The sequence below is a fragment of the Porites lutea genome, chromosome 11, assembly GCF_958299795.1.
Source record: "Porites lutea chromosome 11, jaPorLute2.1, whole genome shotgun sequence".
Lineage (NCBI taxonomy): Eukaryota > Metazoa > Cnidaria > Anthozoa > Scleractinia > Poritidae > Porites > Porites lutea.
In genome coordinates, this window is record NC_133211.1 from 8916092 (window position 1) to 8940778 (window position 24687).

The 24687-nt window shown below is 41.6% G+C and overlaps 6 protein-coding genes across 6 annotated transcripts; all 6 read right to left on the reverse strand.

The window, feature by feature from the left end:
• LOC140953152 (uncharacterized) lies at positions 1-1167 on the reverse strand. Its single transcript, XM_073402651.1, has one exon. The coding sequence runs from the start codon at positions 1165-1167 to the stop codon at positions 1-3; it is 1167 nt and encodes a 388-aa protein (XP_073258752.1).
• A 2546-nt stretch (positions 1168-3713) lies between these two features.
• Positions 3714-4880, reverse strand: LOC140953153 (uncharacterized). Its single transcript, XM_073402652.1, has one exon. The coding sequence runs from the start codon at positions 4878-4880 to the stop codon at positions 3714-3716; it is 1167 nt and encodes a 388-aa protein (XP_073258753.1).
• A 2546-nt stretch (positions 4881-7426) lies between these two features.
• LOC140953154 (uncharacterized) lies at positions 7427-8593 on the reverse strand. Its single transcript, XM_073402654.1, has one exon. The coding sequence runs from the start codon at positions 8591-8593 to the stop codon at positions 7427-7429; it is 1167 nt and encodes a 388-aa protein (XP_073258755.1).
• Positions 8594-11139: 2546 nt separating this feature from the next.
• LOC140953155 (uncharacterized) lies at positions 11140-12306 on the reverse strand. Its single transcript, XM_073402655.1, has one exon. The coding sequence runs from the start codon at positions 12304-12306 to the stop codon at positions 11140-11142; it is 1167 nt and encodes a 388-aa protein (XP_073258756.1).
• A 6259-nt stretch (positions 12307-18565) lies between these two features.
• Positions 18566-19732, reverse strand: LOC140953156 (uncharacterized). Its single transcript, XM_073402656.1, has one exon. The coding sequence runs from the start codon at positions 19730-19732 to the stop codon at positions 18566-18568; it is 1167 nt and encodes a 388-aa protein (XP_073258757.1).
• A 2546-nt stretch (positions 19733-22278) lies between these two features.
• Positions 22279-23445, reverse strand: LOC140953157 (uncharacterized). Its single transcript, XM_073402657.1, has one exon. It carries the CDS (start codon positions 23443-23445, stop codon positions 22279-22281), a length of 1167 nt encoding a protein of 388 aa, XP_073258758.1.
• Positions 23446-24687: the final 1242 nt, after the last annotated feature.

A 24687-nucleotide genomic window follows, 5' to 3' on the forward strand; every position in this document is an offset into this window, starting at 1 on the left:
TTAATATCTTGTACGCTGTCCTTTGTTTTTAAGCAATAATTCTATTCTGTTATTCATACTTTCAATTGTCCTGTCAATTAAAGTTGTATCTAGATTATGAAAAGTGGTAGCTACGCGCTCAGAAAACTCCTGAAATGTCTCGTGTGTTATGTTCCTGTCTAATGCGTCTTTTTCCAAAGCCATCTTTACAATGTGAAAAATATTTTCTATGAAATGAATATCACCACTTCTTGGAGGAAGGGGCACTAGCTTGGCTCGCAATCGCCTCCAAGCGCTGCGAGCTAACGCCGAGTTTTGACTGGGATCATTGTCTTGCATAAATAGTTTTGGTCTTCCCTTATTGCAGACTCTGAACATACGGGGAAATTCTCGTTCGATCAGACTTTTGAAGTATTGTCCGTTCAAGGTTTCATACTGTTCGCATAGAACTACCCCTTTACCATAGCTAAGGGCAACCATAAATTTCGCAACTCTTCCACCGGTGCCGCAATGGGAACCTTTGGCTGTGCAGCCAAAGGCTAGGCCCTCTTGTTGTTTTCTCCATATACGCCCACTTGGTGCCCGCGCTTGGTCAGCGAGGTTGTACTTATGAACAAAACTCACACCATCTAAGTAAAAAGAAATGTTCTCTGTCCAGAAGTTCGTAGAATTATCTCTTTTCATCTTTCGTGCAAATTTTAAACGCTTAACGAGGTCTGTTTCTTTTAAGAGGCCCTTTTGACGTGCGTGTAAATACTGGTAACCTTCTCTATGGAGGAATCGTTGGACGGTCTTAGTTGACACGCGAGAAATGTCTATCCCGGCTTTTTGCATTAAACGCTTTATCGTGAAATTTCCATCGGATTTACGCAGTTTTGGAATGCTGCGCAGCAACAGTCGCTCCTCTCTATGGCTCAATTTCCGTGGCCGCCCAGTGACTTTCTTTCTCACTACTCGATCTTGACACTGACCATTCAGTGTTTGCGCTCGTACAATGCGGTAAAGTGAAGAACGTGAAATTTTCACTTCATCTAAAATTTTTTTGGTAGACATACCCTTGAATTTGACCAAAAAACGTACATATGCGCGTCTTTCCGCGTCGATTTTTCCCTTGAAAACCATATCGCCCTCAATTCTGACAATCGGTGCCCTTTTGTTACGTAATCCCGTAATTGGTATTAGGCCCATAATTCGGACGTAATTAAGTCAATTGCAGTCCAACCAACAATAACTTGAATATCACTCTGATTGCTTTAATTTCACTCAATTTCATTGTCACACAATGATCAACATGTCTGCAGTAACACCATTTTGCCTTCAGACAATGAGGGACAAAAGTGTTGACACACTTCTGTAAAATGGCCCCATTTTTCATAGTAGACATACCTATCCCCTTCCCCTCTGTCCCCCTAACCCCCTCCCCCTAAAATCAATGTTGTATTTTATATCATCAAGTCTTTCTTCAACTGAAAACAACATTGATTTAGGGGTGGGGGGATTTAAGGCCTTTAAACACAGTCGTATGTAAAAGGAAGGAAATTGTTACTGAAAGCGTCTGTTTTAGACAAGTGTGTCAACTACTTTTGTCCCTGATTGTCCGAAAAAGGATTCTATGTTTTACGGCTTGCGGTTGTACTCACATTATTTTTTGCGGGATGAATTGACTGTACGGGACGAATTTTTAGTTTTGGAACAACAATTTATTACATTTCGTGCTTTTTTGTTGTTTATCTCCAATAAAATGTACGCATTGTACGTCATTTAGTCATTCTCATATTACCCAGCGCGTCCTTTACACGCTGTAGGAGATCAGTTGTGTTGTAAACAGTGCCGTTGCTGTGGACGCTATCTTTTCATAAGTTTTCTGAGAAGTCAGATACAACGATGGAGGAAGTAGGTAACGATGAGTGTGATCCTGTCAGTTCAGAAGTAGAGACAAGCCAAGCTGTGTATGAGTTCAACACATGTGAAATGAACGCGCGCAATGTTCGTCAAATTTACCTGATAACCTATAGCATGGTTGATACGGAGCGCTTTCCAACAAGGTCTTCGTTTGCAGAGGCTGTTGTACAGTCCTTCGCGGACACGCCTGCGAAAGTTGTACAGTGGTGTTGCTGCCTGGAACAGCACGTACAATCGGGTGTACATTTCCACATGGCAATGAAACTGGACAAGAACCAACGGTGGCTTCCTAGCAAACGATACCTGTTAGAGAGGTGTGGTATTTCTGTACATTTCTCCGCCACGCACGAAAACTATTTCAGCGCATGGAAATATGTTACGAAAGAAGACCGAGATTATATTCAGAGTGACGGGCATCCTGACCTTACAAGTGCAACTGCTCCAAGAACCACCAAGGCCTCTTCTACCAAAAGGACCACAGCTATGGAAAAGAGAGAGAAAGGTGCGTTGTCAACGGACAACTGTGAGGAGCTTAGTGATGCCCGAACAAGCACAAGGAAAAAAACGACGGGGAAAAAAAGAGCGAACAAGAAGATAGTAAAAAGTAAGAAGAAACGTATGACCTCATATGAGTTATCGGAAATCATTCTAGCTAAGAACATTAAATCAAGAACTGAACTACTAGCCCTTGCAAGAGAGCAAAAAGTAGAGGGGAAAACGGACATCGCAGAGTTTATTGTAAATAGAGGTGCGAAAGTTGTAGCAGACGTGCTGACTACTACCTGGGAGCTGGAAAATTCTAAAGATAACCTAGAAAGGCAGAGGAAAAGCAGAATCCAGCTATTAAAGGAAGTAAGAGACGGAGAATGCGTACAAAATTGTTCTGGACAATGGTTAATTTCAGCGAAAGAAGTACTCCAGGGTAACGGAGTGGACATAAACTATTTTGGACATTGTGTGCATGAATTATTACAGAAAGGACGCGGCAAATACAGGAATCTTATGATCGTAGGCCCAGCCAACTGCGCAAAAACATTTCTGCTCAACCCTCTTAATGTCATTTTTAACACCTTTTCAAACCCAGCGTCCACAAGTTTTGCATGGGTTGGCGCGGAACAGGCTGAATGTATTTTTTTGAATGATTTCAGATGGTCCCCGGCTGTTATCCAGTGGCATGATTTCCTATTAATGTTGGAGGGACAGTTAGTTCATTTACCAGCCCCCAAATCACATTATGCAAAAGATATTGTCTTCGAGAAAGACACGCCAATTTTCGCCACCGGAAAAAACCCCATTATTTTCGCGAAGAATTGCACAATTGATGAGAAGGAGACAGAGATGATGGCTGTGCGCTGGAGAATTTTTCGCTTTCATGCGCAAATTCCGCAAGAAAAGCAAAAGCAGATTCCCCCATGTGGAAAGTGCTTCGCACAGCTTATTCTTGGCGAGAAAGATTGTACGGATGTCGTGTAAATAAGGAGTTTGAACGGTTAACCACGATAGAACACATCGACATTTAAGAGTTGTATACATTATATTGCTTACTGATTACCAACATGTGGTTAACCGTTCCATCACCAAGAAAGCAGTGATTTTTTTCAGTTTGAGTTATTGTTTTAGCTGTAATTCAGAGAACTGTTCATGTTGGAAAAGATTAGTTTTATTTTTGTTGATGAATTTTCACAGAAAAGAAAGATTTCCGTGCGAAAACAAACACTGTAGGCTGATATAGTATGCGCCCATGTCACGCTGTTTGTGTTATCATGTCACACTGTGCATTGCCTGTTCTAATTGACAGTTATTTTATTCATCTATTGTTCTAGTGTACGACTTTAATATCTTGTACGCTGTCCTTTGTTTTTAAGCAATAATTCTATTCTGTTATTCATACTTTCAATTGTCCTGTCAATTAAAGTTGTATCTAGATTATGAAAAGTGGTAGCTACGCGCTCAGAAAACTCCTGAAATGTCTCGTGTGTTATGTTCCTGTCTAATGCGTCTTTTTCCAAAGCCATCTTTACAATGTGAAAAATATTTTCTATGAAATGAATATCACCACTTCTTGGAGGAAGGGGCACTAGCTTGGCTCGCAATCGCCTCCAAGCGCTGCGAGCTAACGCCGAGTTTTGACTGGGATCATTGTCTTGCATAAATAGTTTTGGTCTTCCCTTATTGCAGACTCTGAACATACGGGGAAATTCTCGTTCGATCAGACTTTTGAAGTATTGTCCGTTCAAGGTTTCATACTGTTCGCATAGAACTACCCCTTTACCATAGCTAAGGGCAACCATAAATTTCGCAACTCTTCCACCGGTGCCGCAATGGGAACCTTTGGCTGTGCAGCCAAAGGCTAGGCCCTCTTGTTGTTTTCTCCATATACGCCCACTTGGTGCCCGCGCTTGGTCAGCGAGGTTGTACTTATGAACAAAACTCACACCATCTAAGTAAAAAGAAATGTTCTCTGTCCAGAAGTTCGTAGAATTATCTCTTTTCATCTTTCGTGCAAATTTTAAACGCTTAACGAGGTCTGTTTCTTTTAAGAGGCCCTTTTGACGTGCGTGTAAATACTGGTAACCTTCTCTATGGAGGAATCGTTGGACGGTCTTAGTTGACACGCGAGAAATGTCTATCCCGGCTTTTTGCATTAAACGCTTTATCGTGAAATTTCCATCGGATTTACGCAGTTTTGGAATGCTGCGCAGCAACAGTCGCTCCTCTCTATGGCTCAATTTCCGTGGCCGCCCAGTGACTTTCTTTCTCACTACTCGATCTTGACACTGACCATTCAGTGTTTGCGCTCGTACAATGCGGTAAAGTGAAGAACGTGAAATTTTCACTTCATCTAAAATTTTTTTGGTAGACATACCCTTGAATTTGACCAAAAAACGTACATATGCGCGTCTTTCCGCGTCGATTTTTCCCTTGAAAACCATATCGCCCTCAATTCTGACAATCGGTGCCCTTTTGTTACGTAATCCCGTAATTGGTATTAGGCCCATAATTCGGACGTAATTAAGTCAATTGCAGTCCAACCAACAATAACTTGAATATCACTCTGATTGCTTTAATTTCACTCAATTTCATTGTCACACAATGATCAACATGTCTGCAGTAACACCATTTTGCCTTCAGACAATGAGGGACAAAAGTGTTGACACACTTCTGTAAAATGGCCCCATTTTTCATAGTAGACATACCTATCCCCTTCCCCTCTGTCCCCCTAACCCCCTCCCCCTAAAATCAATGTTGTATTTTATATCATCAAGTCTTTCTTCAACTGAAAACAACATTGATTTAGGGGTGGGGGGATTTAAGGCCTTTAAACACAGTCGTATGTAAAAGGAAGGAAATTGTTACTGAAAGCGTCTGTTTTAGACAAGTGTGTCAACTACTTTTGTCCCTGATTGTCCGAAAAAGGATTCTATGTTTTACGGCTTGCGGTTGTACTCACATTATTTTTTGCGGGATGAATTGACTGTACGGGACGAATTTTTAGTTTTGGAACAACAATTTATTACATTTCGTGCTTTTTTGTTGTTTATCTCCAATAAAATGTACGCATTGTACGTCATTTAGTCATTCTCATATTACCCAGCGCGTCCTTTACACGCTGTAGGAGATCAGTTGTGTTGTAAACAGTGCCGTTGCTGTGGACGCTATCTTTTCATAAGTTTTCTGAGAAGTCAGATACAACGATGGAGGAAGTAGGTAACGATGAGTGTGATCCTGTCAGTTCAGAAGTAGAGACAAGCCAAGCTGTGTATGAGTTCAACACATGTGAAATGAACGCGCGCAATGTTCGTCAAATTTACCTGATAACCTATAGCATGGTTGATACGGAGCGCTTTCCAACAAGGTCTTCGTTTGCAGAGGCTGTTGTACAGTCCTTCGCGGACACGCCTGCGAAAGTTGTACAGTGGTGTTGCTGCCTGGAACAGCACGTACAATCGGGTGTACATTTCCACATGGCAATGAAACTGGACAAGAACCAACGGTGGCTTCCTAGCAAACGATACCTGTTAGAGAGGTGTGGTATTTCTGTACATTTCTCCGCCACGCACGAAAACTATTTCAGCGCATGGAAATATGTTACGAAAGAAGACCGAGATTATATTCAGAGTGACGGGCATCCTGACCTTACAAGTGCAACTGCTCCAAGAACCACCAAGGCCTCTTCTACCAAAAGGACCACAGCTATGGAAAAGAGAGAGAAAGGTGCGTTGTCAACGGACAACTGTGAGGAGCTTAGTGATGCCCGAACAAGCACAAGGAAAAAAACGACGGGGAAAAAAAGAGCGAACAAGAAGATAGTAAAAAGTAAGAAGAAACGTATGACCTCATATGAGTTATCGGAAATCATTCTAGCTAAGAACATTAAATCAAGAACTGAACTACTAGCCCTTGCAAGAGAGCAAAAAGTAGAGGGGAAAACGGACATCGCAGAGTTTATTGTAAATAGAGGTGCGAAAGTTGTAGCAGACGTGCTGACTACTACCTGGGAGCTGGAAAATTCTAAAGATAACCTAGAAAGGCAGAGGAAAAGCAGAATCCAGCTATTAAAGGAAGTAAGAGACGGAGAATGCGTACAAAATTGTTCTGGACAATGGTTAATTTCAGCGAAAGAAGTACTCCAGGGTAACGGAGTGGACATAAACTATTTTGGACATTGTGTGCATGAATTATTACAGAAAGGACGCGGCAAATACAGGAATCTTATGATCGTAGGCCCAGCCAACTGCGCAAAAACATTTCTGCTCAACCCTCTTAATGTCATTTTTAACACCTTTTCAAACCCAGCGTCCACAAGTTTTGCATGGGTTGGCGCGGAACAGGCTGAATGTATTTTTTTGAATGATTTCAGATGGTCCCCGGCTGTTATCCAGTGGCATGATTTCCTATTAATGTTGGAGGGACAGTTAGTTCATTTACCAGCCCCCAAATCACATTATGCAAAAGATATTGTCTTCGAGAAAGACACGCCAATTTTCGCCACCGGAAAAAACCCCATTATTTTCGCGAAGAATTGCACAATTGATGAGAAGGAGACAGAGATGATGGCTGTGCGCTGGAGAATTTTTCGCTTTCATGCGCAAATTCCGCAAGAAAAGCAAAAGCAGATTCCCCCATGTGGAAAGTGCTTCGCACAGCTTATTCTTGGCGAGAAAGATTGTACGGATGTCGTGTAAATAAGGAGTTTGAACGGTTAACCACGATAGAACACATCGACATTTAAGAGTTGTATACATTATATTGCTTACTGATTACCAACATGTGGTTAACCGTTCCATCACCAAGAAAGCAGTGATTTTTTTCAGTTTGAGTTATTGTTTTAGCTGTAATTCAGAGAACTGTTCATGTTGGAAAAGATTAGTTTTATTTTTGTTGATGAATTTTCACAGAAAAGAAAGATTTCCGTGCGAAAACAAACACTGTAGGCTGATATAGTATGCGCCCATGTCACGCTGTTTGTGTTATCATGTCACACTGTGCATTGCCTGTTCTAATTGACAGTTATTTTATTCATCTATTGTTCTAGTGTACGACTTTAATATCTTGTACGCTGTCCTTTGTTTTTAAGCAATAATTCTATTCTGTTATTCATACTTTCAATTGTCCTGTCAATTAAAGTTGTATCTAGATTATGAAAAGTGGTAGCTACGCGCTCAGAAAACTCCTGAAATGTCTCGTGTGTTATGTTCCTGTCTAATGCGTCTTTTTCCAAAGCCATCTTTACAATGTGAAAAATATTTTCTATGAAATGAATATCACCACTTCTTGGAGGAAGGGGCACTAGCTTGGCTCGCAATCGCCTCCAAGCGCTGCGAGCTAACGCCGAGTTTTGACTGGGATCATTGTCTTGCATAAATAGTTTTGGTCTTCCCTTATTGCAGACTCTGAACATACGGGGAAATTCTCGTTCGATCAGACTTTTGAAGTATTGTCCGTTCAAGGTTTCATACTGTTCGCATAGAACTACCCCTTTACCATAGCTAAGGGCAACCATAAATTTCGCAACTCTTCCACCGGTGCCGCAATGGGAACCTTTGGCTGTGCAGCCAAAGGCTAGGCCCTCTTGTTGTTTTCTCCATATACGCCCACTTGGTGCCCGCGCTTGGTCAGCGAGGTTGTACTTATGAACAAAACTCACACCATCTAAGTAAAAAGAAATGTTCTCTGTCCAGAAGTTCGTAGAATTATCTCTTTTCATCTTTCGTGCAAATTTTAAACGCTTAACGAGGTCTGTTTCTTTTAAGAGGCCCTTTTGACGTGCGTGTAAATACTGGTAACCTTCTCTATGGAGGAATCGTTGGACGGTCTTAGTTGACACGCGAGAAATGTCTATCCCGGCTTTTTGCATTAAACGCTTTATCGTGAAATTTCCATCGGATTTACGCAGTTTTGGAATGCTGCGCAGCAACAGTCGCTCCTCTCTATGGCTCAATTTCCGTGGCCGCCCAGTGACTTTCTTTCTCACTACTCGATCTTGACACTGACCATTCAGTGTTTGCGCTCGTACAATGCGGTAAAGTGAAGAACGTGAAATTTTCACTTCATCTAAAATTTTTTTGGTAGACATACCCTTGAATTTGACCAAAAAACGTACATATGCGCGTCTTTCCGCGTCGATTTTTCCCTTGAAAACCATATCGCCCTCAATTCTGACAATCGGTGCCCTTTTGTTACGTAATCCCGTAATTGGTATTAGGCCCATAATTCGGACGTAATTAAGTCAATTGCAGTCCAACCAACAATAACTTGAATATCACTCTGATTGCTTTAATTTCACTCAATTTCATTGTCACACAATGATCAACATGTCTGCAGTAACACCATTTTGCCTTCAGACAATGAGGGACAAAAGTGTTGACACACTTCTGTAAAATGGCCCCATTTTTCATAGTAGACATACCTATCCCCTTCCCCTCTGTCCCCCTAACCCCCTCCCCCTAAAATCAATGTTGTATTTTATATCATCAAGTCTTTCTTCAACTGAAAACAACATTGATTTAGGGGTGGGGGGATTTAAGGCCTTTAAACACAGTCGTATGTAAAAGGAAGGAAATTGTTACTGAAAGCGTCTGTTTTAGACAAGTGTGTCAACTACTTTTGTCCCTGATTGTCCGAAAAAGGATTCTATGTTTTACGGCTTGCGGTTGTACTCACATTATTTTTTGCGGGATGAATTGACTGTACGGGACGAATTTTTAGTTTTGGAACAACAATTTATTACATTTCGTGCTTTTTTGTTGTTTATCTCCAATAAAATGTACGCATTGTACGTCATTTAGTCATTCTCATATTACCCAGCGCGTCCTTTACACGCTGTAGGAGATCAGTTGTGTTGTAAACAGTGCCGTTGCTGTGGACGCTATCTTTTCATAAGTTTTCTGAGAAGTCAGATACAACGATGGAGGAAGTAGGTAACGATGAGTGTGATCCTGTCAGTTCAGAAGTAGAGACAAGCCAAGCTGTGTATGAGTTCAACACATGTGAAATGAACGCGCGCAATGTTCGTCAAATTTACCTGATAACCTATAGCATGGTTGATACGGAGCGCTTTCCAACAAGGTCTTCGTTTGCAGAGGCTGTTGTACAGTCCTTCGCGGACACGCCTGCGAAAGTTGTACAGTGGTGTTGCTGCCTGGAACAGCACGTACAATCGGGTGTACATTTCCACATGGCAATGAAACTGGACAAGAACCAACGGTGGCTTCCTAGCAAACGATACCTGTTAGAGAGGTGTGGTATTTCTGTACATTTCTCCGCCACGCACGAAAACTATTTCAGCGCATGGAAATATGTTACGAAAGAAGACCGAGATTATATTCAGAGTGACGGGCATCCTGACCTTACAAGTGCAACTGCTCCAAGAACCACCAAGGCCTCTTCTACCAAAAGGACCACAGCTATGGAAAAGAGAGAGAAAGGTGCGTTGTCAACGGACAACTGTGAGGAGCTTAGTGATGCCCGAACAAGCACAAGGAAAAAAACGACGGGGAAAAAAAGAGCGAACAAGAAGATAGTAAAAAGTAAGAAGAAACGTATGACCTCATATGAGTTATCGGAAATCATTCTAGCTAAGAACATTAAATCAAGAACTGAACTACTAGCCCTTGCAAGAGAGCAAAAAGTAGAGGGGAAAACGGACATCGCAGAGTTTATTGTAAATAGAGGTGCGAAAGTTGTAGCAGACGTGCTGACTACTACCTGGGAGCTGGAAAATTCTAAAGATAACCTAGAAAGGCAGAGGAAAAGCAGAATCCAGCTATTAAAGGAAGTAAGAGACGGAGAATGCGTACAAAATTGTTCTGGACAATGGTTAATTTCAGCGAAAGAAGTACTCCAGGGTAACGGAGTGGACATAAACTATTTTGGACATTGTGTGCATGAATTATTACAGAAAGGACGCGGCAAATACAGGAATCTTATGATCGTAGGCCCAGCCAACTGCGCAAAAACATTTCTGCTCAACCCTCTTAATGTCATTTTTAACACCTTTTCAAACCCAGCGTCCACAAGTTTTGCATGGGTTGGCGCGGAACAGGCTGAATGTATTTTTTTGAATGATTTCAGATGGTCCCCGGCTGTTATCCAGTGGCATGATTTCCTATTAATGTTGGAGGGACAGTTAGTTCATTTACCAGCCCCCAAATCACATTATGCAAAAGATATTGTCTTCGAGAAAGACACGCCAATTTTCGCCACCGGAAAAAACCCCATTATTTTCGCGAAGAATTGCACAATTGATGAGAAGGAGACAGAGATGATGGCTGTGCGCTGGAGAATTTTTCGCTTTCATGCGCAAATTCCGCAAGAAAAGCAAAAGCAGATTCCCCCATGTGGAAAGTGCTTCGCACAGCTTATTCTTGGCGAGAAAGATTGTACGGATGTCGTGTAAATAAGGAGTTTGAACGGTTAACCACGATAGAACACATCGACATTTAAGAGTTGTATACATTATATTGCTTACTGATTACCAACATGTGGTTAACCGTTCCATCACCAAGAAAGCAGTGATTTTTTTCAGTTTGAGTTATTGTTTTAGCTGTAATTCAGAGAACTGTTCATGTTGGAAAAGATTAGTTTTATTTTTGTTGATGAATTTTCACAGAAAAGAAAGATTTCCGTGCGAAAACAAACACTGTAGGCTGATATAGTATGCGCCCATGTCACGCTGTTTGTGTTATCATGTCACACTGTGCATTGCCTGTTCTAATTGACAGTTATTTTATTCATCTATTGTTCTAGTGTACGACTTTAATATCTTGTACGCTGTCCTTTGTTTTTAAGCAATAATTCTATTCTGTTATTCATACTTTCAATTGTCCTGTCAATTAAAGTTGTATCTAGATTATGAAAAGTGGTAGCTACGCGCTCAGAAAACTCCTGAAATGTCTCGTGTGTTATGTTCCTGTCTAATGCGTCTTTTTCCAAAGCCATCTTTACAATGTGAAAAATATTTTCTATGAAATGAATATCACCACTTCTTGGAGGAAGGGGCACTAGCTTGGCTCGCAATCGCCTCCAAGCGCTGCGAGCTAACGCCGAGTTTTGACTGGGATCATTGTCTTGCATAAATAGTTTTGGTCTTCCCTTATTGCAGACTCTGAACATACGGGGAAATTCTCGTTCGATCAGACTTTTGAAGTATTGTCCGTTCAAGGTTTCATACTGTTCGCATAGAACTACCCCTTTACCATAGCTAAGGGCAACCATAAATTTCGCAACTCTTCCACCGGTGCCGCAATGGGAACCTTTGGCTGTGCAGCCAAAGGCTAGGCCCTCTTGTTGTTTTCTCCATATACGCCCACTTGGTGCCCGCGCTTGGTCAGCGAGGTTGTACTTATGAACAAAACTCACACCATCTAAGTAAAAAGAAATGTTCTCTGTCCAGAAGTTCGTAGAATTATCTCTTTTCATCTTTCGTGCAAATTTTAAACGCTTAACGAGGTCTGTTTCTTTTAAGAGGCCCTTTTGACGTGCGTGTAAATACTGGTAACCTTCTCTATGGAGGAATCGTTGGACGGTCTTAGTTGACACGCGAGAAATGTCTATCCCGGCTTTTTGCATTAAACGCTTTATCGTGAAATTTCCATCGGATTTACGCAGTTTTGGAATGCTGCGCAGCAACAGTCGCTCCTCTCTATGGCTCAATTTCCGTGGCCGCCCAGTGACTTTCTTTCTCACTACTCGATCTTGACACTGACCATTCAGTGTTTGCGCTCGTACAATGCGGTAAAGTGAAGAACGTGAAATTTTCACTTCATCTAAAATTTTTTTGGTAGACATACCCTTGAATTTGACCAAAAAACGTACATATGCGCGTCTTTCCGCGTCGATTTTTCCCTTGAAAACCATATCGCCCTCAATTCTGACAATCGGTGCCCTTTTGTTACGTAATCCCGTAATTGGTATTAGGCCCATAATTCGGACGTAATTAAGTCAATTGCAGTCCAACCAACAATAACTTGAATATCACTCTGATTGCTTTAATTTCACTCAATTTCATTGTCACACAATGATCAACATGTCTGCAGTAACACCATTTTGCCTTCAGACAATGAGGGACAAAAGTGTTGACACACTTCTGTAAAATGGCCCCATTTTTCATAGTAGACATACCTATCCCCTTCCCCTCTGTCCCCCTAACCCCCTCCCCCTAAAATCAATGTTGTATTTTATATCATCAAGTCTTTCTTCAACTGAAAACAACATTGATTTAGGGGTGGGGGGATTTAAGGCCTTTAAACACAGTCGTATGTAAAAGGAAGGAAATTGTTACTGAAAGCGTCTGTTTTAGACAAGTGTGTCAACTACTTTTGTCCCTGATTGTCCGAAAAAGGATTCTATGTTTTACGGCTTGCGGTTGTACTCACATTATTTTTTGCGGGATGAATTGACTGTACGGGACGAATTTTTAGTTTTGGAACAACAATTTATTACATTTCGTGCTTTTTTGTTGTTTATCTCCAATAAAATGTACGCATTGTACGTCATTTAGTCATTCTCATATTACCCAGCGCGTCCTTTACACGCTGTAGGAGATCAGTTGTGTTGTAAACAGTGCCGTTGCTGTGGACGCTATCTTTTCATAAGTTTTCTGAGAAGTCAGATACAACGATGGAGGAAGTAGGTAACGATGAGTGTGATCCTGTCAGTTCAGAAGTAGAGACAAGCCAAGCTGTGTATGAGTTCAACACATGTGAAATGAACGCGCGCAATGTTCGTCAAATTTACCTGATAACCTATAGCATGGTTGATACGGAGCGCTTTCCAACAAGGTCTTCGTTTGCAGAGGCTGTTGTACAGTCCTTCGCGGACACGCCTGCGAAAGTTGTACAGTGGTGTTGCTGCCTGGAACAGCACGTACAATCGGGTGTACATTTCCACATGGCAATGAAACTGGACAAGAACCAACGGTGGCTTCCTAGCAAACGATACCTGTTAGAGAGGTGTGGTATTTCTGTACATTTCTCCGCCACGCACGAAAACTATTTCAGCGCATGGAAATATGTTACGAAAGAAGACCGAGATTATATTCAGAGTGACGGGCATCCTGACCTTACAAGTGCAACTGCTCCAAGAACCACCAAGGCCTCTTCTACCAAAAGGACCACAGCTATGGAAAAGAGAGAGAAAGGTGCGTTGTCAACGGACAACTGTGAGGAGCTTAGTGATGCCCGAACAAGCACAAGGAAAAAAACGACGGGGAAAAAAAGAGCGAACAAGAAGATAGTAAAAAGTAAGAAGAAACGTATGACCTCATATGAGTTATCGGAAATCATTCTAGCTAAGAACATTAAATCAAGAACTGAACTACTAGCCCTTGCAAGAGAGCAAAAAGTAGAGGGGAAAACGGACATCGCAGAGTTTATTGTAAATAGAGGTGCGAAAGTTGTAGCAGACGTGCTGGCTACTACCTGGGAGCTGGAAAATTCTAAAGATAACCTAGAAAGGCAGAGGAAAAGCAGAATCCAGCTATTAAAGGAAGTAAGAGACGGAGAATGCGTACAAAATTGTTCTGGACAATGGTTAATTTCAGCGAAAGAAGTACTCCAGGGTAACGGAGTGGACATAAACTATTTTGGACATTGTGTGCATGAATTATTACAGAAAGGACGCGGCAAATACAGGAATCTTATGATCGTAGGCCCAGCCAACTGCGCAAAAACATTTCTGCTCAACCCTCTTAATGTCATTTTTAACACCTTTTCAAACCCAGCGTCCACAAGTTTTGCATGGGTTGGCGCGGAACAGGCTGAATGTATTTTTTTGAATGATTTCAGATGGTCCCCGGCTGTTATCCAGTGGCATGATTTCCTATTAATGTTGGAGGGACAGTTAGTTCATTTACCAGCCCCCAAATCACATTATGCAAAAGATATTGTCTTCGAGAAAGACACGCCAATTTTCGCCACCGGAAAAAACCCCATTATTTTCGCGAAGAATTGCACAATTGATGAGAAGGAGACAGAGATGATGGCTGTGCGCTGGAGAATTTTTCGCTTTCATGCGCAAATTCCGCAAGAAAAGCAAAAGCAGATTCCCCCATGTGGAAAGTGCTTCGCACAGCTTATTCTTGGCGAGAAAGATTGTACGGATGTCGTGTAAATAAGGAGTTTGAACGGTTAACCACGATAGAACACATCGACATTTAAGAGTTGTATGCATTATATTGCTTACTGATTACCAACATGTGGTTAACCGTTCCATCACCAAGAAAGCAGTGATTTTTTTCAGTTTGAGTTATTGTTTTAGCTGTAATTCAGAGAACTGTTCATGTTGGAAAAGATTAGTTTTATTTTTGTTGATGAATTTTCACAGAAAAGAAAGATTTCCGTGCGAAAACAAACACTGTAGGCTGATATAGTATGCGCCCATGTCACGCTGTTTGTGTTATCATGTCACACTGTGCATTGCCTGTTCTAATTGACAGTTATTTTATTCATCTATTGTTCTAGTGTACGACTTTAATATCTTGTACGCTGTCCTTTGTTTTTAAGCAATAATTCTATTCTGTTATTCATACTTTCAATTGTCCTGTCAATTAAAGTTGTATCTAGATTATGAAAAGTGGTAGCTACGCGCTCAGAAAACTCCTGAAATGTCTCGTGTGTTATGTTCCTGTCTAATGCGTCTTTTTCCAAAGCCATCCTTACAATGTGAAAAATATTTTCTATGAAATGAATATCACCACTTCTTGGAGGAAGGGGCACTAGCTTGGCTCGCAATCGCCTCCAAGCGCTGCGAGCTAACGCCGAGTTTTGACTGGGATCATTGTCTTGCATAAATAGTTTTGGTCTTCCCTTATTGCAGACTCTGAACATACGGGGAAATTCTCGTTCGATCAGACTTTTGAAGTATTGTCCGTTCAAGGTTTCATACTGTTCGCATAGAACTACCCCTTTACCATAGCTAAGGGCAACCATAAATTTCGCAACTCTTCCACCGGTGCCGCAATGGGAACCTTTGGCTGTGCAGCCAAAGGCTAGGCCCTCTTGTTGTTTTCTCCATATACGCCCACTTGGTGCCCGCGCTTGGTCAGCGAGGTTGTACTTATGAACAAAACTCACACCATCTAAGTAAAAAGAAATGTTCTCTGTCCAGAAGTTCGTAGAATTATCTCTTTTCATCTTTCGTGCAAATTTTAAACGCTTAACGAGGTCTGTTTCTTTTAAGAGGCCCTTTTGACGTGCGTGTAAATACTGGTAACCTTCTCTATGGAGGAATCGTTGGACGGTCTTAGTTGACACGCGAGAAATGTCTATCCCGGCTTTTTGCATTAATCGCTTTATCGTGAAATTTCCATCGGATTTACGCAGTTTTGGAATGCTGCGCAGCAACAGTCGCTCCTCTCTATGGCTCAATTTCCGTGGCCGCCAAGTGACTTTCTTTCTCACTACTCGATCTTGACACTGACCATTCAGTGTTTGCGCTCGTACAATGCGGTAAAGTGAAGAACGTGAAATTTTCACTTCATCTAAATTTTTTTTGGTAGACATACCCTTGAATTTGACCAAAAAACGTACATATGCGCGTCTTTCCGCGTCGATTTTTCCCTTGAAAACCATATCGCCCTCAATTCTGACAATCGGTGCCCTTTTGTTACGTAATCCCGTAATTGGTATTAGGCCCATAATTCGGACGTAATTAAGTCAATTGCAGTCCAACCAACAATAACTTGAATATCACTCTGATTGCTTTAATTTCACTCAATTTCATTGTCACACAATGATCAACATGTCTGCAGTAACACCATTTTGCCTTCAGACAATGAGGGACAAAAGTGTTGACACACTTCTGTAAAATGGCCCCATTTTTCATAGTAGACATACCTATCCCCTTCCCCTCTGTCCCCCTAACCCCCTCCCCCTAAAATCAATGTTGTATTTTATATCATCAAGTCTTTCTTCAACTGAAAACAACATTGATTTAGGGGTGGGGGGATTTAAGGCCTTTAAACACAGTCGTATGTAAAAGGAAGGAAATTGTTACTGAAAGCGTCTGTTTTAGACAAGTGTGTCAACTACTTTTGTCCCTGATTGTCCGAAAAAGGATTCTATGTTTTACGGCTTGCGGTTGTACTCACATTATTTTTTGCGGGATGAATTGACTGTACGGGACGAATTTTTAGTTTTGGAACAACAATTTATTACATTTCGTGCTTTTTTGTTGTTTATCTCCAATAAAATGTACGCATTGTACGTCATTTAGTCATTCTCATATTACCCAGCGCGTCCTTTACACGCTGTAGGAGATCAGTTGTGTTGTAAACAGTGCCGTTGCTGTGGACGCTATCTTTTCATAAGTTTTCTGAGAAGTCAGATACAACGATGGAGGAAGTAGGTAACGATGAGTGTGATCCTGTCAGTTCAGAAGTAGAGACAAGCCAAGCTGTGTATGAGTTCAACACATGTGAAATGAACGCGCGCAATGTTCGTCAAATTTACCTGATAACCTATAGCATGGTTGATACGGAGCGCTTTCCAACAAGGTCTTCGTTTGCAGAGGCTGTTGTACAGTCCTTCGCGGACACGCCTGCGAAAGTTGTACAGTGGTGTTGCTGCCTGGAACAGCACGTACAATCGGGTGTACATTTCCACATGGCAATGAAACTGGACAAGAACCAACGGTGGCTTCCTAGCAAACGATACCTGTTAGAGAGGTGTGGTATTTCTGTACATTTCTCCGCCACGCACGAAAACTATTTCAGCGCATGGAAATATGTTACGAAAGAAGACCGAGATTATATTCAGAGTGACGGGCATCCTGACCTTACAAGTGCAACTGCTCCAAGAACCACCAAGGCCTCTTCTACCAAAAGGACCACAGCTATGGAAAAGAGAGAGAAAGGTGCGTTGTCAACGGACAACTGTGAGGAGCTTAGTGATGCCCGAACAAGCACAAGGAAAAAAACGACGGGGAAAAAAAGAGCGAACAAGAAGATAGTAAAAAGTAAGAAGAAACGTATGACCTCATATGAGTTATCGGAAATCATTCTAGCTAAGAACATTAAATCAAGAACTGAACTACTAGCCCTTGCAAGAGAGCAAAAAGTAGAGGGGAAAACGGACATCGCAGAGTTTATTGTAAATAGAGGTGCGAAAGTTGTAGCAGACGTGCTGGCTACTACCTGGGAGCTGGAAAATTCTAAAGATAACCTAGAAAGGCAGAGGAAAAGCAGAATCCAGCTATTAAAGGAAGTAAGAGACGGAGAATGCGTACAAAATTGTTCTGGACAATGGTTAATTTCAGCGAAAGAAGTACTCCAGGGTAACGGAGTGGACATAAACTATTTTGGACATTGTGTGCATGAATTATTACAGAAAGGACGCGGCAAATACAGGAATCTTATGATCGTAGGCCCAGCCAACTGCGCAAAAACATTTCTGCTCAACCCTCTTAATGTCATTTTTAACACCTTTTCAAACCCAGCGTCCACAAGTTTTGCATGGGTTGGCGCGGAACAGGCTGAATGTATTTTTTTGAATGATTTCAGATGGTCCCCGGCTGTTATCCAGTGGCATGATTTCCTATTAATGTTGGAGGGACAGTTAGTTCATTTACCAGCCCCCAAATCACATTATGCAAAAGATATTGTCTTCGAGAAAGACACGCCAATTTTCGCCACCGGAAAAAACCCCATTATTTTCGCGAAGAATTGCACAATTGATGAGAAGGAGACAGAGATGATGGCTGTGCGCTGGAGAATTTTTCGCTTTCATGCGCAAATTCCGCAAGAAAAGCAAAAGCAGATTCCCCCATGTGGAAAGTGCTTCGCACAGCTTATTCTTGGCGAGAAAGATTGTACGGATGTCGTGTAAATAAGGAGTTTGAACGGTTAACCACGATAGAACACATCGACATTTAAGAGTTGTATACATTATATTGCTTACTGATTACCAACATGTGGTTAACCGTTCCATCACCAAGAAAGCAGTGATTTTTTTCAGTTTGAGTTATTGTTTTAGCTGTAATTCAGAGAACTGTTCATGTTGGAAAAGATTAGTTTTATTTTTGTTGATGAATTTTCACAGAAAAGAAAGATTTCCGTGCGAAAACAAACACTGTAGGCTGATATAGTATGCGCCCATGTCACGCTGTTTGTGTTATCATGTCACACTGTGCATTGCCTGTTCTAATTGACAGTTATTTTATTCATCTATTGTTCTAGTGTACGACTTTAATATCTTGTACGCTGTCCTTTGTTTTTAAGCAATAATTCTATTCTGTTATTCATACTTTCAATTGTCCTGTCAATTAAAGTTGTATCTAGATTATGAAAAGTGGTAGCTACGCGCTCAGAAAACTCCTGAAATGTCTCGTGTGTTATGTTCCTGTCTAATGCGTCTTTTTCCAAAGCCATCTTTACAATGTGAAAAATATTTTCTATGAAATGAATATCACCACTTCTTGGAGGAAGGGGCACTAGCTTGGCTCGCAATCGCCTCCAAGCGCTGCGAGCTAACGCCGAGTTTTGACTGGGATCATTGTCTTGCATAAATAGTTTTGGTCTTCCCTTATTGCAGACTCTGAACATACGGGGAAATTCTCGTTCGATCAGACTTTTGAAGTATTGTCCGTTCAAGGTTTCATACTGTTCGCATAGAACTACCCCTTTACCATAGCTAAGGGCAACCATAAATTTCGCAACTCTTCCACCGGTGCCGCAATGGGAACCTTTGGCTGTGCAGCCAAAGGCTAGGCCCTCTTGTTGTTTTCTCCATATACGCCCACTTGGTGCCCGCGCTTGGTCAGCGAGGTTGTACTTATGAACAAAACTCACACCATCTAAGTAAAAAGAAATGTTCTCTGTCCAGAAGTTCGTAGAATTATCTCTTTTCATCTTTCGTGCAAATTTTAAACGCTTAACGAGGTCTGTTTCTTTTAAGAGGCCCTTTTGACGTGCGTGTAAATACTGGTAACCTTCTCTATGGAGGAATCGTTGGACGGTCTTAGTTGACACGCGAGAAATGTCTATCCCGGCTTTTTGCATTAAACGCTTTATCGTGAAATTTCCATCGGATTTACGCAGTTTTGGAATGCTGCGCAGCAACAGTCGCTCCTCTCTATGGCTCAATTTCCGTGGCCGCCCAGTGACTTTCTTTCTCACTACTCGATCTTGACACTGACCATTCAGTGTTTGCGCTCGTACAATGCGGTAAAGTGAAGAACGTGAAATTTTCACTTCATCTAAAATTTTTTTGGTAGACATACCCTTGAATTTGACCAAAAAACGTACATATGCGCGTCTTTCCGCGTCGATTTTTCCCTTGAAAACCATATCGCCCTCAATTCTGACAATCGGTGCCCTTTTGTTACGTAATCCCGTAATTGGTATTAGGCCCATAATTCGGACGTAATTAAGTCAATTGCAGTCCAACCAACAATAACTTGAATATCACTCTGATTGCTTTAATTTCACTCAATTTCATTGTCACACAATGATCAACATGTCTGCAGTAACACCATTTTGCCTTCAGACAATGAGGGACAAAAGTGTTGACACACTTCTGTAAAATGGCCCCATTTTTCATAGTAGACATACCTATCCCCTTCCCCTCTGTCCCCCTAACCCCCTCCCCCTAAAATCAATGTTGTATTTTATATCATCAAGTCTTTCTTCAACTGAAAACAACATTGATTTAGGGGTGGGGGGATTTAAGGCCTTTAAACACAGTCGTATGTAAAAGGAAGGAAATTGTTACTGAAAGCGTCTGTTTTAGACAAGTGTGTCAACTACTTTTGTCCCTGATTGTCCGAAAAAGGATTCTATGTTTTACGGCTTGCGGTTGTACTCACATTATTTTTTGCGGGATGAATTGACTGTACGGGACGAATTTTTAGTTTTGGAACAACAATTTATTACATTTCGTGCTTTTTTGTTGTTTATCTCCAATAAAATGTACGCATTGTACGTCATTTAGTCATTCTCATATTACCCAGCGCGTCCTTTACACGCTGTAGGAGATCAGTTGTGTTGTAAACAGTGCCGTTGCTGTGGACGCTATCTTTTCATAAGTTTTCTGAGAAGTCAGATACAACGATGGAGGAAGTAGGTAACGATGAGTGTGATCCTGTCAGTTCAGAAGTAGAGACAAGCCAAGCTGTGTATGAGTTCAACACATGTGAAATGAACGCGCGCAATGTTCGTCAAATTTACCTGATAACCTATAGCATGGTTGATACGGAGCGCTTTCCAACAAGGTCTTCGTTTGCAGAGGCTGTTGTACAGTCCTTCGCGGACACGCCTGCGAAAGTTGTACAGTGGTGTTGCTGCCTGGAACAGCACGTACAATCGGGTGTACATTTCCACATGGCAATGAAACTGGACAAGAACCAACGGTGGCTTCCTAGCAAACGATACCTGTTAGAGAGGTGTGGTATTTCTGTACATTTCTCCGCCACGCACGAAAACTATTTCAGCGCATGGAAATATGTTACGAAAGAAGACCGAGATTATATTCAGAGTGACGGGCATCCTGACCTTACAAGTGCAACTGCTCCAAGAACCACCAAGGCCTCTTCTACCAAAAGGACCACAGCTATGGAAAAGAGAGAGAAAGGTGCGTTGTCAACGGACAACTGTGAGGAGCTTAGTGATGCCCGAACAAGCACAAGGAAAAAAACGACGGGGAAAAAAAGAGCGAACAAGAAGATAGTAAAAAGTAAGAAGAAACGTATGACCTCATATGAGTTATCGGAAATCATTCTAGCTAAGAACATTAAATCAAGAACTGAACTACTAGCCCTTGCAAGAGAGCAAAAAGTAGAGGGGAAAACGGACATCGCAGAGTTTATTGTAAATAGAGGTGCGAAAGTTGTAGCAGACGTGCTGACTACTACCTGGGAGCTGGAAAATTCTAAAGATAACCTAGAAAGGCAGAGGAAAAGCAGAATCCAGCTATTAAAGGAAGTAAGAGACGGAGAATGCGTACAAAATTGTTCTGGACAATGGTTAATTTCAGCGAAAGAAGTACTCCAGGGTAACGGAGTGGACATAAACTATTTTGGACATTGTGTGCATGAATTATTACAGAAAGGACGCGGCAAATACAGGAATCTTATGATCGTAGGCCCAGCCAACTGCGCAAAAACATTTCTGCTCAACCCTCTTAATGTCATTTTTAACACCTTTTCAAACCCAGCGTCCACAAGTTTTGCATGGGTTGGCGCGGAACAGGCTGAATGTATTTTTTTGAATGATTTCAGATGGTCCCCGGCTGTTATCCAGTGGCATGATTTCCTATTAATGTTGGAGGGACAGTTAGTTCATTTACCAGCCCCCAAATCACATTATGCAAAAGATATTGTCTTCGAGAAAGACACGCCAATTTTCGCCACCGGAAAAAACCCCATTATTTTCGCGAAGAATTGCACAATTGATGAGAAGGAGACAGAGATGATGGCTGTGCGCTGGAGAATTTTTCGCTTTCATGCGCAAATTCCGCAAGAAAAGCAAAAGCAGATTCCCCCATGTGGAAAGTGCTTCGCACAGCTTATTCTTGGCGAGAAAGATTGTACGGATGTCGTGTAAATAAGGAGTTTGAACGGTTAACCACGATAGAACACATCGACATTTAAGAGTTGTATACATTATATTGCTTACTGATTACCAACATGTGGTTAACCGTTCCATCACCAAGAAAGCAGTGATTTTTTTCAGTTTGAGTTATTGTTTTAGCTGTAATTCAGAGAACTGTTCATGTTGGAAAAGATTAGTTTTATTTTTGTTGATGAATTTTCACAGAAAAGAAAGATTTCCGTGCGAAAACAAACACTGTAGGCTGATATAGTATGCGCCCATGTCACGCTGTTTGTGTTATCATGTCACACTGTGCATTGCCTGTTCTAATTGACAGTTATTTTATTCATCTATTGTTCTAGTGTACGACTTTAATATCTTGTACGCTGTCCTTTGTTTTTAAGCAATAATTCTATTCTGTTATTCATACTTTCAATTGTCCTGTCAATTAAAGTTGTATCTAGATTATGAAAAGTGGTAGCTACGCGCTCAGAAAACTCCTGAAATGTCTCGTGTGTTATGTTCCTGTCTAATGCGTCTTTTTCCAAAGCCATCTTTACAATGTGAAAAATATTTTCTATGAAATGAATATCACCACTTCTTGGAGGAAGGGGCACTAGCTTGGCTCGCAATCGCCTCCAAGCGCTGCGAGCTAACGCCGAGTTTTGACTGGGATCATTGTCTTGCATAAATAGTTTTGGTCTTCCCTTATTGCAGACTCTGAACATACGGGGAAATTCTCGTTCGATCAGACTTTTGAAGTATTGTCCGTTCAAGGTTTCATACTGTTCGCATAGAACTACCCCTTTACCATAGCTAAGGGCAACCATAAATTTCGCAACTCTTCCACCGGTGCCGCAATGGGAACCTTTGGCTGTGCAGCCAAAGGCTAGGCCCTCTTGTTGTTTTCTCCATATACGCCCACTTGGTGCCCGCGCTTGGTCAGCGAGGTTGTACTTATGAACAAAACTCACACCATCTAAGAAAAAAGAAATGTTCTCTGTCCAGAAGTTCGTAGAATTATCTCTTTTCATCTTTCGTGCAAATTTTAAACGCTTAACGAGGTCTGTTTCTTTTAAGAGGCCCTTTTGACGTGCGTGTAAATACTGGTAACCTTCTCTATGGAGGAATCGTTGGACGGTCTTAGTTGACACGCGAGAAATGTCTATCCCGGCTTTTTGCATTAAACGCTTTATCGTGAAATTTCCATCGGATTTACGCAGTTTTGGAATGCTGCGCAGCAACAGTCGCTCCTCTCTATGGCTCAATTTCCGTGGCCGCCCAGTGACTTTCTTTCTCACTACTCGATCTTGACACTGACCATTCAGTGTTTGCGCTCGTACAATGCGGTAAAGTGAAGAACGTGAAATTTTCACTTCATCTAAAATTTTTTTGGTAGACATACCCTTGAATTTGACCAAAAAACGTACATATGCGCGTCTTTCCGCGTCGATTTTTCCCTTGAAAACCATATCGCCCTCAATTCTGACAATCGGTGCCCTTTTGTTACGTAATCCCGTAATTGGTATTAGGCCCATAATTCGGACGTAATTAAGTCAATTGCAGTCCAACCAACAATAACTTGAATATCACTCTGATTGCTTTAATTTCACTCAATTTCATTGTCACACAATGATCAACATGTCTGCAGTAACACCATTTTGCCTTCAGACAATGAGGGACAAAAGTGTTGACACACTTCTGTAAAATGGCCCCATTTTTCATAGTAGACATACCTATCCCCTTCCCCTCTGTCCCCCTAACCCCCTCCCCCTAAAATCAATGTTGTATTTTATATCATCAAGTCTTTCTTCAACTGAAAACAACATTGATTTAGGGGTGGGGGGATTTAAGGCCTTTAAACACAGTCGTATGTAAAAGGAAGGAAATTGTTACTGAAAGCGTCTGTTTTAGACAAGTGTGTCAACTACTTTTGTCCCTGATTGTCCGAAAAAGGATTCTATGTTTTACGGCTTGCGGTTGTACTCACATTATTTTTTGCGGGATGAATTGACTGTACGGGACGAATTTTTAGTTTTGGAACAACAATTTATTACATTTCGTGCTTTTTTGTTGTTTATCTCCAATAAAATGTACGCATTGTACGTCATTTAGTCATTCTCATATTACCCAGCGCGTCCTTTACACGCTGTAGGAGATCAGTTGTGTTGTAAACAGTGCCGTTGCTGTGGACGCTATCTTTTCATAAGTTTTCTGAGAAGTCAGATACAACGATGGAGGAAGTAGGTAACGATGAGTGTGATCCTGTCAGTTCAGAAGTAGAGACAAGCCAAGCTGTGTATGAGTTCAACACATGTGAAATGAACGCGCGCAATGTTCGTCAAATTTACCTGATAACCTATAGCATGGTTGATACGGAGCGCTTTCCAACAAGGTCTTCGTTTGCAGAGGCTGTTGTACAGTCCTTCGCGGACACGCCTGCGAAAGTTGTACAGTGGTGTTGCTGCCTGGAACAGCACGTACAATCGGGTGTACATTTCCACATGGCAATGAAACTGGACAAGAACCAACGGTGGCTTCCTAGCAAACGATACCTGTTAGAGAGGTGTGGTATTTCTGTACATTTCTCCGCCACGCACGAAAACTATTTCAGCGCATGGAAATATGTTACGAAAGAAGACCGAGATTATATTCAGAGTGACGGGCATCCTGACCTTACAAGTGCAACTGCTCCAAGAACCACCAAGGCCTCTTCTACCAAAAGGACCACAGCTATGGAAAAGAGAGAGAAAGGTGCGTTGTCAACGGACAACTGTGAG

What these genes read in the sequence shown, in the direction of transcription:
- LOC140953157 (XM_073402657.1), bottom strand. Translation starts at nt 23,445, where the DNA reads ATGGGCCTAATACCAATTACGGGATTACGTAACAAAAGGGCACCGATT.
- LOC140953154 (XM_073402654.1), bottom strand. Translation starts at nt 8,593, where the DNA reads ATGGGCCTAATACCAATTACGGGATTACGTAACAAAAGGGCACCGATT.
- LOC140953153 (XM_073402652.1), bottom strand. Translation starts at nt 4,880, where the DNA reads ATGGGCCTAATACCAATTACGGGATTACGTAACAAAAGGGCACCGATT.
- LOC140953155 (XM_073402655.1), bottom strand. Translation starts at nt 12,306, where the DNA reads ATGGGCCTAATACCAATTACGGGATTACGTAACAAAAGGGCACCGATT.
- LOC140953156 (XM_073402656.1), bottom strand. Translation starts at nt 19,732, where the DNA reads ATGGGCCTAATACCAATTACGGGATTACGTAACAAAAGGGCACCGATT.
- LOC140953152 (XM_073402651.1), bottom strand. Translation starts at nt 1,167, where the DNA reads ATGGGCCTAATACCAATTACGGGATTACGTAACAAAAGGGCACCGATT.